The sequence below is a fragment of the Podarcis gaigeae genome, assembly GCF_964106915.1.
Source record: "Podarcis gaigeae genome assembly, chromosome: 11".
Classification (NCBI taxonomy): Eukaryota; Metazoa; Chordata; class Lepidosauria; order Squamata; family Lacertidae; genus Podarcis; species Podarcis gaigeae.
Genome location: NC_139687.1, coordinates 38,774,734 through 38,789,130, shown reverse-complemented (window position 1 = coordinate 38,789,130; position 14,397 = coordinate 38,774,734). Strand labels below are relative to the sequence as shown.

General features: G+C 39.0%; 1 protein-coding gene across 8 annotated transcripts in view; it reads left to right on the top strand.

Moving 5' to 3' along the window:
- The window catches only part of ERBIN (erbb2 interacting protein), an 85,435-nt gene that overhangs the window by 29,852 nt on the left and 41,186 nt on the right, over positions 1-14,397 (top strand). For 6 of the 8 annotated variants that reach the window (XM_083703413.1, XM_083703412.1, XM_083703411.1 and 3 more), the window contains exons 3-6: positions 2,060-2,257; positions 4,734-4,851; positions 13,823-13,901; positions 14,027-14,116. In XM_083703413.1, coding sequence (XP_083559539.1) covers positions 2,069-2,257; positions 4,734-4,851; positions 13,823-13,901; positions 14,027-14,116 — 476 coding nt within the window. In that variant the 5' untranslated portion in view covers positions 2,060-2,068. The remainder of the gene's footprint in view (positions 1-2,059; positions 2,258-4,733; positions 4,852-13,822; positions 13,902-14,026; positions 14,117-14,397) is intronic. The other 2 variants (XM_083703415.1, XM_083703414.1) reach the window with 1 other exon arrangement.

Genomic DNA, 14,397 nt, shown 5'->3' with positions numbered 1-14,397 from the left:
GAACAGTTTCAGGTTAAGAACAGACCTCCGGAACAAATTAAATACTTAACCCAAGGTACCACTGTAATCAGGAAATGAAGAAGAAACAATTTAGTTTTCAGAAACAATTTAGCTGTTTAGTTTTGTAATTCAAATTTTAGCAATACTTCATTTTCAATTTATGATTATTATTAAATTTCTATACCATCCATCTGAAGATCACAGGATGGTTTGCAATATAAAAACACAAAAATGCATATGATGATGATGATAATAATAATAATAATAATAATAATAATAATAATAATAAAAAATACCCTGGCCAAGACCGGGCTCAGGGCTGCTAACATCAGGTATAAAACTAATTGATTAAAATACAACTTAAAATGCAGCCTCATTTCAGTGGAAGATCAAAAACTGTTTGGGGGGAGAAACTGTCAGATCTTCATCAAGGCCAACTATCCAGACTGGTCCTATGTAGGCCAGAAAAAAGCCAGGGAAGTCCCCAAATAGGGGTTCCATCACAGAAGGAAAAGGAAAGAGGGGGAGGGGATCAGGCAGATTCCAAGCCAAAGGCCAGGCGGAACAACTCTGTCTTACAGGCCCTGCAGAAAGAAATCAGATCCCGCAAGGCCCTGGTCTCATGAGACAAGAGTGTTCCACCAGGCTGGAGCCATTGTTGAAAAGGCCCTGGCCCAGGTTGAGGCTAATCTGACTTCCTTAGGGCCCAGGAACTCTAGAGTGTTGCTATTTATGGACCTTAATGTCCTCCGTGGGGCATACCAGGAGAGGTGGTCCCATAGGTACGAAGGTCCTAGGCTGCAAAGGGCTTTAAAGTTCAAAAACCAGAACCTTAAACCTGATACTGTACTCCATTGGGAGCCAGTGCAGCTGGAAAAGCACTGGGTGAATGTGGTCCCACGGCGAGGACCCCATAAGGAGCCTCGCTGCAGCATTCTGCACCCGTTGGAGTTTCTGGGACAACTTCAAGGGCAGCCCCGTGTAGAGCAAGTTACAGTAGTCAAGCCTGGAGGTGACCGTCGCATGGATCACTGTGGCCAGATCAGGGCGGGAAAGGTAAGGGACCAACTGTTTGATACGGCGGAGATGGAAAAATGCTGCCTTTGCAGTAGCTGCAACCTGCGCCTCCGTGGAGAGGGAGGCGTCAAAGGTTACACCCAAACTCTTGACAGAAGGCACTGGCACAAGCTGAGCCCCCGCAAGAGATGAGAGTTGGCCCCATAACAAACAAACGCACTCACACCCCAAGTTTAAAAGGCCATAGATTGCTTAACCAGACAAAGGCCTGGAAGAAGAGAAATGTTCAAAAAGGCAATCCCTTAGCTGTGCCCTTTACCTCTTATTGTTCTATCAATCCAGCCATTAAACTTTAAACTGGAGGTAAGCCATGGTTTAGTTTAGATGCATTGCATCTGAACCTGGGCTTGTGGTTTGACTTGCTTCAGGCAAAATATGTTTGTTTTTGGTTTACTGCTTGTTTGTCTGAGACAGACAAACTATGAGTCTGAGTTTGGATATGGCTTAGCTCTGAGTAGTGCAGCAGCAGAAGAACTAGAAGAGAAGCAAAGCAGCCATGGTTAGTACTGATTTACAGCACACAGAGAAGGGGGTGGGGATAGGGTGGTGCCCTTATGGAATGGCTGGTCACAAGGCTTATGTATATAAACCATGATATATACATTTGAGTATTTACTCCCTGAACACCCTGATGCTTTGCAAGTTGAGTAAAGTTATAGTTGACTGCATGGCTGGATTCTACTCTAATGAAAGAGTAGAGTAGCATGAAGAGGTCACTCTTTCTGCTGAGAGATAGTTTAATTTGAACAACTGTATGGGTATGACCTTTAAAAAAAAACCCAAAACCAGATTTGTGTAACTGTTAGCTTTCACAGTACTAATATTTATACAGCATTGCTTATTTATATACTACTTTTTAGTCCAAAGGCCTTTTCCTTTACATACCTTTTCTATCCTTGCTAAAGTATATGGCAGTATTTTGTGCAGCATCCTAAGTCTATTGCTATATTTATAATGATTTGTTTTCCTCTTTTTACAATAGTGCCTGAAAATGACAACAAAGCGGAACTTGTTTGTGCGGTTGGTGCCATGCCGCTGTTTGCGTGGAGAAGAAGAAACTGTCACTGCGCTTGATTACTCTCACTGCAGCTTGGAGCAGGTGCCGAAGGAGATTTTTACTTTCGAAAAGACATTGGAAGAACTCTATTTAGATGCTAATCAAATTGAAGAACTTCCAAAGGTATGTTATCTTCTAATTGTGTGAGTGAGTGAGAGAAGAGTGCTCATGTGCACAAGGGCAGGGGATGGACTGATAATCTTCTAGTTGCTTTATAACACCAATAGCCAGTATTGCTGAACATACTTCTCTGGTCCTGTGCAGGTCCACACCAAAGTGAACCATGGTTAATATTAAATGGCACCTGAATTTTGCAGCCTCATTTGCAGCCAGTGAATTTGGGGTCCATTTTTCTGATTATGGGGAAGAGGAGGAGCTTACCTTTAGAAGTGGTAGCAGTAACCTGTTTTTGTTTGTGTTTTGTATAGTACTTATTGTGCTACAATGCAAGTATTGGGAGTGGCATTAGCAGAACTCCCGTCTCAGTAGTCTGGACACCATTTACCTTTTTCTCAAAGCACCTCAAATGCAGTGTCATTCCTGAACATGTGTTTTTGTGTGTGGGAATGATGAGCCATAACTGCAGCCACCATTCTGGGGAGATGGTAGCAGTTGTCACTTTTTCTCTTCTGGAATGATACTGGGTTGTATTTCACTGATAACTTTTATGCAAAGTTGACACATTGAAATTAACATGACAAACTTGGGTTCATTAATTTCATTGGGTCTACTCTGAATAAAAGTGGAATACAACCCATAATGTCCAAGGTATTTGCGAAGAAAATTAGTGGTGTCAGACCACCAAGAGGGGCCCTATACACCTGTGGCAATGGGACAATAAAGCTTTTTTAAAAAGTTCCAGAACCACTACTGAAGAAAATTGTAAGCCATGAGGGTGACAAATTTCACCACCACTCCTCAAAACAGCAAAGTTGCTTTGTTACCATGAGGTAAGGCAGGGGTCGGCCAACTTTGACAGATGGGTGGGACCACCCACCTGTCAATCACCTGACATTGTTATGGCACTGACAGTGCTTTTTAAGAGGAGGTTGCTGTATCAGCTGTTCAGCAACCTCTTTTGAACTTTTATGGGTGGCATTCAGCTGATTGGCTCTGGGAGCACACTTTCAGATAGGTACCTCCTTTAACTCTTTGCTGATGGGAAAATGCTGTTTAAAAATGAAACATTTTCTTCTCTGCAGAGGAAGTGGTTTAGATTTAAAGCACCAGAGGAAGCCCTTTGAAGCCAAACTGCTTCCTCAAACCCCCTTGGCATGTGATTTTAAGATGGGGGTGGGAATCTAAAATCTGAGTCTCTAAACAAGACACCAATGTTTTCTTAGTACCTCCAGCTAAAATTATATTTCATTAATATGTACAACTCATATCAGGTTAATAGCTATTTATTTTATCTGAATGCTTAAAAATTTTATGTTAGTAACTTACTACTTTACTGTTATTTATTACATAGTTCCTCACAATCATTGTGTGAGATGGGTTAGGTTGAATGATGGTGAGCAGCCCAAGTGAACTTCATGGCCAAGTGTAGATGGTCTCCCCATTCTAATCCAGCTCTCACCACCATACTACTCTAGTTCTCAGATCTATCATTTTCCTCCAGTGGCCAGAATTATCACAATATATAGACTTACCCTCAATATATATATTGTAGTCCTCAGTGATGGATTGCTTGTTTTGAATCAGGAGGATACTAAAGAACACAAGGGGTTTAGCTACAAATCTGCTAGTCCCGTGTTTGAAGTTGCCTCTGCCATTAATTCATTAGGTGCCCTTGGGCAAACTGGTCTCTGTTCCATAATCAGTTTGGAGATAATCCCTGGCTTTCAAGGGTTCGTCTGTAAAGTGATCTGATGTACACAGTCCTTGATTCCAATCTCACTTTCATTTCATGAGATAATCTTCTCTCTGCTCATGATTTGACATCTTCTAGGTTGGTTACCATGAAACATGTCATAAATTCAGGACTTGTGGGCTTTGAATTGCAAGAAGTTTTCAAGGGATTCTAGGATCTACAACAGCTACAGTGTTTACAAGACTCCACTGCTTTTTTGCCTCTCATGGCTTCTAGCCATGTTTCCCTAAATGCATTTAACTGTGTTTCTTCCTGGAGTGGGATCAGTTTTGAATATTAACTATGAAGAGCTGTGGATTTTGGGGGTTGTTTTTTTTGGTAAACTTTAGTATGTTTTACACATGTGTTCACCAGAAAGGAGTGTCATGCTGTGTTATTAATTTGTTAACAATTTGTTTTTTGCTTTAAAATACAGATTATCAGTATAGACAGATTAATACTTAATAAATAATTATTATGAAGTAGGTTTTTTGCCAACAATTTTATAAGAATATTTGTAGTGTCCTTTAAAACTCTTGCTTTGGTTTAGCTTAGCTTTAGCTTGGTTTAGATTAGCTTTGGTTATTTGTTTGTGATTAATAGCTTCAAAATCATGGAACGTAAAATATTTCTTGCAGATTATTTTGAACACTATATCATTTCTTTGACTCAGTAGCTGGGCTTTAAGAAGTTTAAACCTAGCATATTAGAATAATATGCTCTCTTTTTTGGTCTTTGTCTCAATAGCAACTTTTTAACTGTCAGTCTCTGCACAAGTTGAGTTTGCCGGACAATGATCTAACAACATTGCCTGCATCCATAGCAAATCTCATTAACCTCAGGGAACTGGATGTCAGCAAGAATGGTGAGTTTTTTTGTTAAAACAATCAAAAGCACTGAAGAGCAAGGCTGTATCAGTGTATAAATTTCAGTTTTTTGATTGACCTGTAATAGTTGAGTTTCTGTAAAAAAAAATATTGTTTGTCTCTAACATAGTTCTAAGTGAACATGACTTCTCATTCCCCTCCCCTCACCCCACTCCGATCTGTTCTAAACATTCCCACAAAGCTCTGGGGTAGATGTGGCAAGGGTTCAGGACCTGCACAGTGAGAAGACAGCAGGGAAAGATCTGCTGCACAAGGGAAAATCCTTGTGCTGATGGACACAGAAGTTGAATTCCTTCCCATTCCTCTTAATTAATAATCTTGTGGTATTGTTATGTAGGGTTTTCCCTTTCTGTTGTCTGTATTCTCGGCCTTACTTCAAATGCCATGCTATACAGAGGCACAGTTGTGTACCTAAACCAAATACCACTTTTGCTTCCTGTCAATGCAGGGCAAAATCACAACGCTCAAAAGTTGACCTAGTTTTTTGCTGGATGCTTGCAACTCCTATGTGACCTTTTCTTCACATCTCCTTAGGCTATTGATTTGAACTAAGAGCATTAAAACTTACTTTCTAGCTTGTAAAACATTGATTTCTGTCACTTGTTAATTCCCTAAAACTTTTTAACCATGGCTTCTAGCATGTTACTTAGTTTATATCTGTTGTTTTCAATGTGCTTTCTTATCAGTTGCTGGATTTTTTAAATTGATTACTTTTGTGTCTTGTTCCCCCCCCCCCATTTATTCAGGATTGTTTACAACTGCTGTGAGCAGTTTTTAAAAAAAACCTGAATGGTTGTATAGAATAAGTTAAAATAAATAATAGACTAAGGTGATTATAACCCCCCCATAAATCTCCCCCCTATAGGCTCCAGCAGTCAACACATTTTAAAACTTGAAATATTCCTAGAATGCGCACACTTAAGCTTGGCCTCTGACAAGTCTGAAGTGAGAGGAATTTCATAGCTGTGAGGCAACTGTTGAAAAGTGCCTTGGTCTCTCAGCTTGGAATATATGTAGAATAATCAAGAAACCATACTTGGCAAATCAGAAGGATCACACTGGGATGTAGGCAGAGAACTGACCTGAATGGAGTGCCAGAATCAAAATAAGACCCCAATGCAGTCATTTTTAGACCAAGTTACCACTGCTGAAAATCAAAGGAAAGGCTTGAAAATGTGTGCTTAAATGTTTAAATGCTAAAACTAGAGAGAGTATTCGGGCAACACTTTATTTTCTGTTAGTGAAATAATTCAATAGAAGTGGTATTTTTTTCAGCAAACATACTGGTCTCTCTGATCTATTAATCAGCCTGTCCAGATCCTATTGCTTCAGATGTTTTATAGCTTTGGTCAATGACAGTAACATTAGCATGTATACCTGTCCAATTAATGTAATAGTCTGGGTTTGTTTGCTTCTGGTTTGTAGATTCTCCTTGATTTATCAGCAATTCATTCTGATCCTTCTACACGCCTAGGGAAGTAATATATTATTGTGTACTATTTCAAATGTTAATAGAATAACATTGGTGAGACAAGCGTCTTCTTCTTCTTCAGAAGATACATCCCTAAACTGCAGTGGACTATAATAGGCAAATAGGAGGAAACTATAGTGGAGATTGCAATTTTGCATTTGATTGCTCTCTTGTCAGACACCCAAGCTGAGTGATGGCTCAGGGCAGTCTGGCAGAGAACTCATTCCCACTCTTCCAAGCTTAGGGAAAACTGGCATAGAACTCAGTTGCTCCTTAAGAGCTTTTGCCACATGCCTGAGGCTGGTGAAGAAAAATAGTTAAAAGCCAAATCCAGAAACAAAAATACATTTTTTAAAAAACATTGCTACTCTTGTGTAATGCATATTGACAGTATTATGAGTTCTATTGGTAACTGGTGTATTTGAGGTGAACTAGTGCAAGCTTTTGATTAACTTGGCTAGTGTTGTAAATATCAAACAGTTTTGGTACTTCAATAGCAATGTGAGATAATATTTTAGCTGTTCAGATTTAATTAGCCCAGAATCTCAGGACTGAGCACGGTTTCCTCCCCCTCACCTCATTTTAGTGCAGCAGAAAACCAAAACAGTTAATTTTTTATTTTTATTTAGAATATTATAGACCATTTTACACCATAGATGGTCACAAAATGGTTTACATAGCAATCAAATAATTAATCAAATAATAAGGGGTTTTAAACATAAAGCACAGGTAAAATAATAGATTCCATAGACGTAATACATGGGTAGCCAAACTAAGGCCCAGGGGCCAAATCCGGCCCAATCGCCTTCTCAATCTGGCCTGCAGACGGTCTGGGAATCAGCGTGTTTTTACATTAGTATAATGTGTGCTTTTATTTAAAATGCATCTCAGAGTTATTTGTGGGGCATAGGAATTTGTTCATGTTTTTTTCTTCAAAATATAGTCTGGCCCCCCAAAAGGTCTGAGGGACAGTGGACTGGCCCCCTGCTGAAAAAGTCTGCTGACGTAATACAACTTAAAATGCCTGCTGGAATAGAATGGTTTTCCGAAGTATGGTTTACACTTGCCTTAAAAGCATGACCAAACAATGGTTTATAAACTTGGTTTTCACACAGCAGCAAATCATATTTTTGACTGTTGAAACAAACCAGCTGAAGCTGCATTTTGCTGTGAAATTAGGACTCGGATTCAGGATCTCAGAGGGTGGGTGGGGAAAGTGAGTTTACAAACTTTATGCTCATTCTTGCATAGTTTGATATTGCTTGTGAAAAGCTGCAATGTGTGTGGAGAGAGTAAGTAAATCATTATAAATAATTGGAATCTAGCTTACTTTTCTGCTACCAGTCAATAGGAAGTAGCTATTGAATTAGCTGCCACTTGGTTTGCAGTCTCCACAGTCACCATTTTGTCTAGCTGGTATGGTGACAATTCACTTATATTCCTTTTCCTGTAGTTAAAACCAAACATGTGAACAACTATCAATCACTTTCACAGTGTTCAGTGTAAGCTGCAATGAGTGCAGGGTGTTTCCTTTTCTGCTTTTTAATGTATCTCTTACTGAGATTTTGCCTCCCTGCTGTCACAAATATAAATATTTTGCATAAACCTGAGCTAGGAGACAGTCTTTTAAGCTCTGTTCCCTTAATGTTTTCTCGTAGAAGGCAATGCTTCTATTGGAATCTGGCCACATGCCTACTATTTTCTTAATTAAGTTTCATAAGTTTGTAAGACAGACTGTTCTGTTAACTTTGTGCAGCTGAGAACCTCAGGGTAATCTCTTATTGTGTAAATTGCCTTGAAGAAAGTTCGTTCTTGCCATTTATAAATGGGTTGCCAACCTGGCTCAAGAGGCGCTGGCAAGCTGCTTTTTGCACGGCTTCTAGTTATTTCAAGGATGAGACAGTCCATTGCCCCCTCACTTCTATCTATGTGCTTGGTATGAGAGAGAAAATTAGAAAAAGAAAATCTATTGTCCCTTCACAGCTCAACACACAACTTCAGTTCTCAGGCACATTAAGACTATTCGGGGCTTGGAATGAGAGTGGATGAGACATAAAGCCTTGTGTGTGAATGCTGTATTACTGGAACATTGGCCTGAGGCTGTACATGGCATGTCTGAGCAGCTGCTGTTTAAGCCGGGTGACTATAAGCAGAAGGTATCTTTAAGAAAAGATGACCTATGGAAAAGATGGTTAAGTCATGACATTGCTATTCACACACACATTGAAAGCTGTATAAAAGAAAAGCAAATGGTCACAGTACTGTATCAGTCTTGAGGATATAGGAAGTGGATTCCGCCTGTGTAAATGTATTTGTATATCTTAAGCTTATAATTTTTTACATGTCACAGTGAGGGGCCTTTTTGAAATGTAAGTTTAGCAAGCTGCTTGTGTTTCAAGCTCAGAGGTAGTTAAAACAGTCTCCGCACCCCTCAGAAAGTGAATGGGAGAAATTATCCATGCAGATGGTATGAAGGTTGTATCAGACAACTATGTACCTGAGAGTGCCGCAGGGAAGATACAGCACAGATTTGAAACTAACTTTGGATGTCAGGTTTTTTTGGAAAACGTACATACCTGGTTTAAATTGCTCACATTCTACTTGTCGTTTCCTTCTATATTCCTCCTCTGAGGATCAGTGCACCTGTTACAATCTTAATGATTAACCTTGTGTATTAAATTGGATTCTTGCAGCTCGATACTGTAATAATATTGAAGATTGGGATAAGCTTCCTCCCATTTGCAGTAAAGGCTGGAGAGTGCTAAGAATGCTACTCTTTTGACTCTCAGTGTTTTTGCTCCCCTGCCAATTAGTGATGAGGAGAGAACCTAGTCCACATTTGCACACTCACCTGGACAGGAGGAATTATTTGCCGGAAGGGCTATAGGATAGCTGAGTAGGCACTTTCTTGTTTAGGTTGGTTCAGCTGATCCTCCTTGCTCTTCCTCTCAAAACTGCTTACCATAGATATAAAACACAACTTCAGTAAGCACAAACATTAAATTTAAAATTTCAAAAAAAAACCCAAGATCAATTACTAAATAAGCTGACCAACACATTGTTTAACCTAGTGCAGAAATCACATAAAAGTCCAAGAGCCCTCAATATTAAAACCCCAGATCTTCAAGCCAGCAGATTAAATGAACATGTAAACGTGAAGTGAATAGGATGCAGGAAGCACCTAATTTTCTTGGTCTCTTCTTGGTTGCCATTGCAAATCCCATTATTCTACAAATGAATATATGGTCTAAATTTAAAGTGTTAAGTATGCAGGTTTCTAAAAGCTATTGAGAGCTCACAGAGACTTGTATGGATTCTCTTATCTTCCCTTTTATATTTGATATTGAGTGTTTCAGTTTAATGCCTGAAAACTTTAGGTATCTGGCAAACATTCCAAAATAGAGTGGTACCTCAGGTTACATTCGCTTCAGGTTACATACGCTTTAGGTTAGAGACTCCGCTAACCCAGAAATAGTGCTTCAGGTTAAGAACTTTGCTTCAGGATGAGAACAGAAATCGTGCTCCGGCAGCACGGCAGCAGCAGAAGGCCCCATTAGCTAAAGTGGTGCTTCAGGTTAAGAACAGTTTCAGGTTAAGTACGGACCTCTGGAACGAATTAAGTACTTAACCCGAGGTACCACTGTATGCCCCATTACCAAATAAGTATAACCAAGATTTATGCTGTTATCATCATCATTTTATTTGTATGCTGCCTTTCCATAGTTAAAGCCATGCTCATGGCAACTTACAACATGAAAAGATTTACATGATTACAAACATAGCAAAGTCAGTTATAAACAATAAATATAAAACATTAAAAATTACACAACCAAATTGAAACAATTTCCACATAAATCATAATAAAATCTCTCTCTGTGTGTGACATAAACAGCAACAAAAAAACCACAACAACCCCCTAAACAATACTACAGCCCAAGAGTCTGTTCAGCAGCCTCTGCTTTTGCAGCAGGAGTCAATAAGGACTCATCCTCCCAGGCCAGGTGGGAAATGGCCAGCAAGGCAGGGAGCAGGTCTTCCAGGACTCACAGCCAAGATGATTCCTGTGCGTTCCTGTTTGTAATAAAAAGCTACCAGCTGAGAATTGGCATCATTTAATGTGTTTTAATACTGTTTTGAGACTTGAAATTTGCAGTGTGTAATGTCTGCAACTTTAAACAATGTATTCCCTCCTTTATGGGGTTAGGATCTTCAGACTGCCTTGGGAATTGGGTAGGAATTATTGTTATACTGCCTTAATTATTTTGGTATGTGCTGTAATTTTTGCCATATCTAACTTTCCTAAATTTATAAGAAACTTATTGAGTGTTATAGGAGAGCACAGTTCCACACCCTACCACTTCTCTGTAGAGCATTGAATGAGAAAGACAGACCACCAGGATTGTAGCTCTGGCCTGCTGCCACTTTTGAATTTTCACTTAGATAGCTTTACTAGGCAAATGAATGGAGAGAAACTGGAGACAGCTTGCAGCCATGTCATGTAGAAGACTTAAAGGAAATTGCACAGATTATCTCACAGCTGTACAACCTTCACTTCTTCCCATCTCATATGTATCATGGGCATCAGTGACACATTTTCTCTGTAACATAGATAAAAGTTTGCTTAGTATAGTACAGTAGGTCATGGGCATATAATTTGGAGTTAAGCCATAAAGTGGCCTTGGGATAGTACCATGGCAATCTACTGCAAGACCATTTAGACCCAAATTCATGCTATCCTAAATGTTAAAAATGAGATTGAAGCAATAAAATATTCCATAAAAGTGCCTTTCAAAAGATCGCATGCCTAGTACACCACCTACAATTAATATCCAGCTTTGATAATACGAAGGCTACTTTGTTTCTCTGCTCTCTGTCTTACAAGGACTTTGTGCTGGAGTCTGACAATCCAAGTAACCTGTAGAATATTTCCAAAATGGGGTATTTGCCTTTTTGTCCCTGTAGCTATGGTGTCATCTAGAAAACCTACCCAGCATTGAGTGAGGCAGTTTTTTTACACCTGAGAAACTCCTCCTGCTATCCCACCTTATCCACTGTGGACTTTCAGGAATGCATCATGTCTCTCTCTCACACACAGAGTTTTATGAACAGGCTGATAAAAAGTTTTGGAGAACTCAAAAGCCTGCTTATGACTCTTAGACATTTTGGTTGGTTCTGGTAAACTAGAACCATGCTGTAGATTTTGGATTTGTAGCAAAAAATCAGCCATGATTAAGTTTATTATTATGTGTGCTGGGCCACAACATAAAGTTATTTTCAACATGAATGTGTGCATGGAGGTTTTGGTAATATGCAGTAGAGAATTCCTGGGAATGTGCAGACCATTGTCCATAGAACACAATGGAAAATTCCCATGCCACATTTCATGGCTTTGGCTTATTTCTCATGTCTTTAAGAGTGCCTTGTTCCTGCAATATATACATTATGTACACATACAGGCCTACAATATGGTCATTTAAATACAACACAGGTGGAGACAGCAGTGAAAACCTTTAAATAAGAGAGGTTCACCTATACTTCATGGGGCAAAGGTTCCACCCGGTACAGTTCTACCACCTTCTGGCTCTTTTAGACAAAAATACTTGAATAAATCCAATTGTGGATCTCCCATGTCCAGTCTGCTTTGGCTCATTAAACTGTATGGGGCAGGAAAATGTTTCTGATTACTTCCCTCCCTCTCCCGTGGGCATTCATAAATTCAATGCTGGACACGTATTGGATAGCTTGTTTAGCATCAGGAATGGCAGTGATGTAATTTAATAACACGTACACCATAGATATGTGGAAGTAGTATGGAAACATCATAAATAATATGCTAAGAAGAACTTTAGATTCAGAAGGTGCTATGGTTGTGCGTCAAAGATGTCCAAACATTGCAAGATGGATGTATTCATGAATAGTCTTCTTTTAAAGCTTCATGCTAAGCCAATACATGAAAACTTCAAATTTTTGTTGGAGCTTTATTAACTTGGGAACTTAAGAAATATAATTTCTTGAACATATTTCCATTTTTAGTGTGCATGTAGCTATCCATTATGCACTTTGTTTAAATGAATGTTTTGTGGTGTGATGAAAAAAAAAAGTTTCTCTCAAGCTGAACACTGTGGCATTCAGATTTGTACTATTGTTTCCCTTTAGTCAGTTTTTAAGGGCCAAAGTAGTATGTCTACCTCCTAAATCATTTTCCCTTGAATAACTGCTTCATTTCATTATCTCTGATTAACATGCTAAATGCTTATTTTAAAACATCACAAGAAGGATTGGTTTCTGTATTAATTATCATTGGCTCCAATAATACATAAGCAGAATAATGGTGCCTCAGAGATTATGTCTGACACTGTGTTCCTGTGCTCATTAAACTCCTTTTCCTTTCTGCTTTATGTATGTACGTATTCTATAAATGTATAAACTACTTCACAGCCTGAGGCCATAAAAGCAGTGTACAACAAGATAACAAGATAAAACACAAACTCTTAAAAACAAAAAGCCATTCCTACAGATGTACAATTAATAATTCATAAATGAAATGTCAGACAACTGAATTCAGTGTATAATGCAACTGCAACTGGTATCTCTAGGCATCAGCCATATCCCACTGAGGTCAACCTTAGGATAGTATAGCATCTAAGTAACAAGAAAATATGAATTCTACAACCTGCACAAGTTGTAGAAACCAATGAAATTTGCATTATTTAACTTAGTTATGATGTCATTTTTTGTATAATTTTGCTTCTGTTAGTCATGAGGAAGGGCAGAGCACTCTACAAAAGGTTGAAGCTTTGCTATTTGACAACCAGAAATTTTATTCAGTAGCAACTCTGGCTTCTGAGATTTTACCAGGCATTACTGCTCACTTTCAAGTCTAATTTACAATTTGTCAGAAGGCTGATTTTTTAAGATGAAAACCAAGACCACTAAAACCACATTCTGTTACTTTTCTATAGTTCCAAGGAACAGCAGCATGCAGGCATCCCTAATTAAAGCTAGTGAAGACCTTGATTCAGATGCTTTTGAAAATTCACTGAAATACATGAGGTCCACGCAAGCTGCTGTGCTTTTCACAATACAGGGGTACCTCCAGTTGCGAACGGGATCCATTCCGGAGGTCTGACCGCATCCCGAGGAATTTGCAACCAGAGGACCGCTTGTGCGCATGCGCTTGGCGCGTAGAACACTTGTGCGCATGCGCTCTTGGCGAAACCCAGAAAAATACTTCTGGGTTTGTTGCGTTCGCATCCCGAAGTTTACGTACCCAGAGGGATGCATAAGCGGAGGTACGACTGTAATAATTAGAGCGCATTACTCCAGAGCTTGAGCAGAAGCTCTGAAACTCTATTGGCTGTGAAACAGAAGTCATGTAGTTGTGCAAAGTAGCAGCATAATCTCAGAAAATTAAGTTGCCATTATTTTGGTTATTGCAGATTTTTTCTTATGTGCATTTGTGCTGTCTACTTTTACAGGCATACAGGAGTTTCCAGAAAATATAAAAAACTGTAAAGTTTTGGCAATTGTTGAGGCCAGCGTAAACCCCATTTCAAAGTAAGTTGTTTTGTTGTTTAAATTATATCATGTCCATTGAGCAGTGAGTAGTGAACAAAAGTGTGTTTTGAAATGAGGCGTATGATCTTGTGTTTGCTAATTTTTATGTGTTTAAATTTGTCTAGGCTTCCAGATGGATTTTCACAGTTGTTAAATCTAACACAGCTATATCTGAATGATGCTTTTCTTGAGTTCTTACCAGCCAATTTTGGCAGGTGAGTTTGAAAATGGGTTTTTGGAAATCAATACCTTGTTTTTAATTGTGTAGAACATAGTGTGTTGCTTGCATTGATCAGAAGAAGGCACGTTGTTGGTTAAGAGGCAAGATGTAAATTCTAAACCCTACCTTTCAAACAGAGTTATGTAGTAGTACTTTCAGAATGGATATGATGAGCTAGAATAATTGGTTTAAAGTCCCACTGATTGATGGAATTAGTCTTAGTAGAATGGAAATTGAAAGAATTCATCAGCTCCCATGTTCTTCAGTCATTGGCCA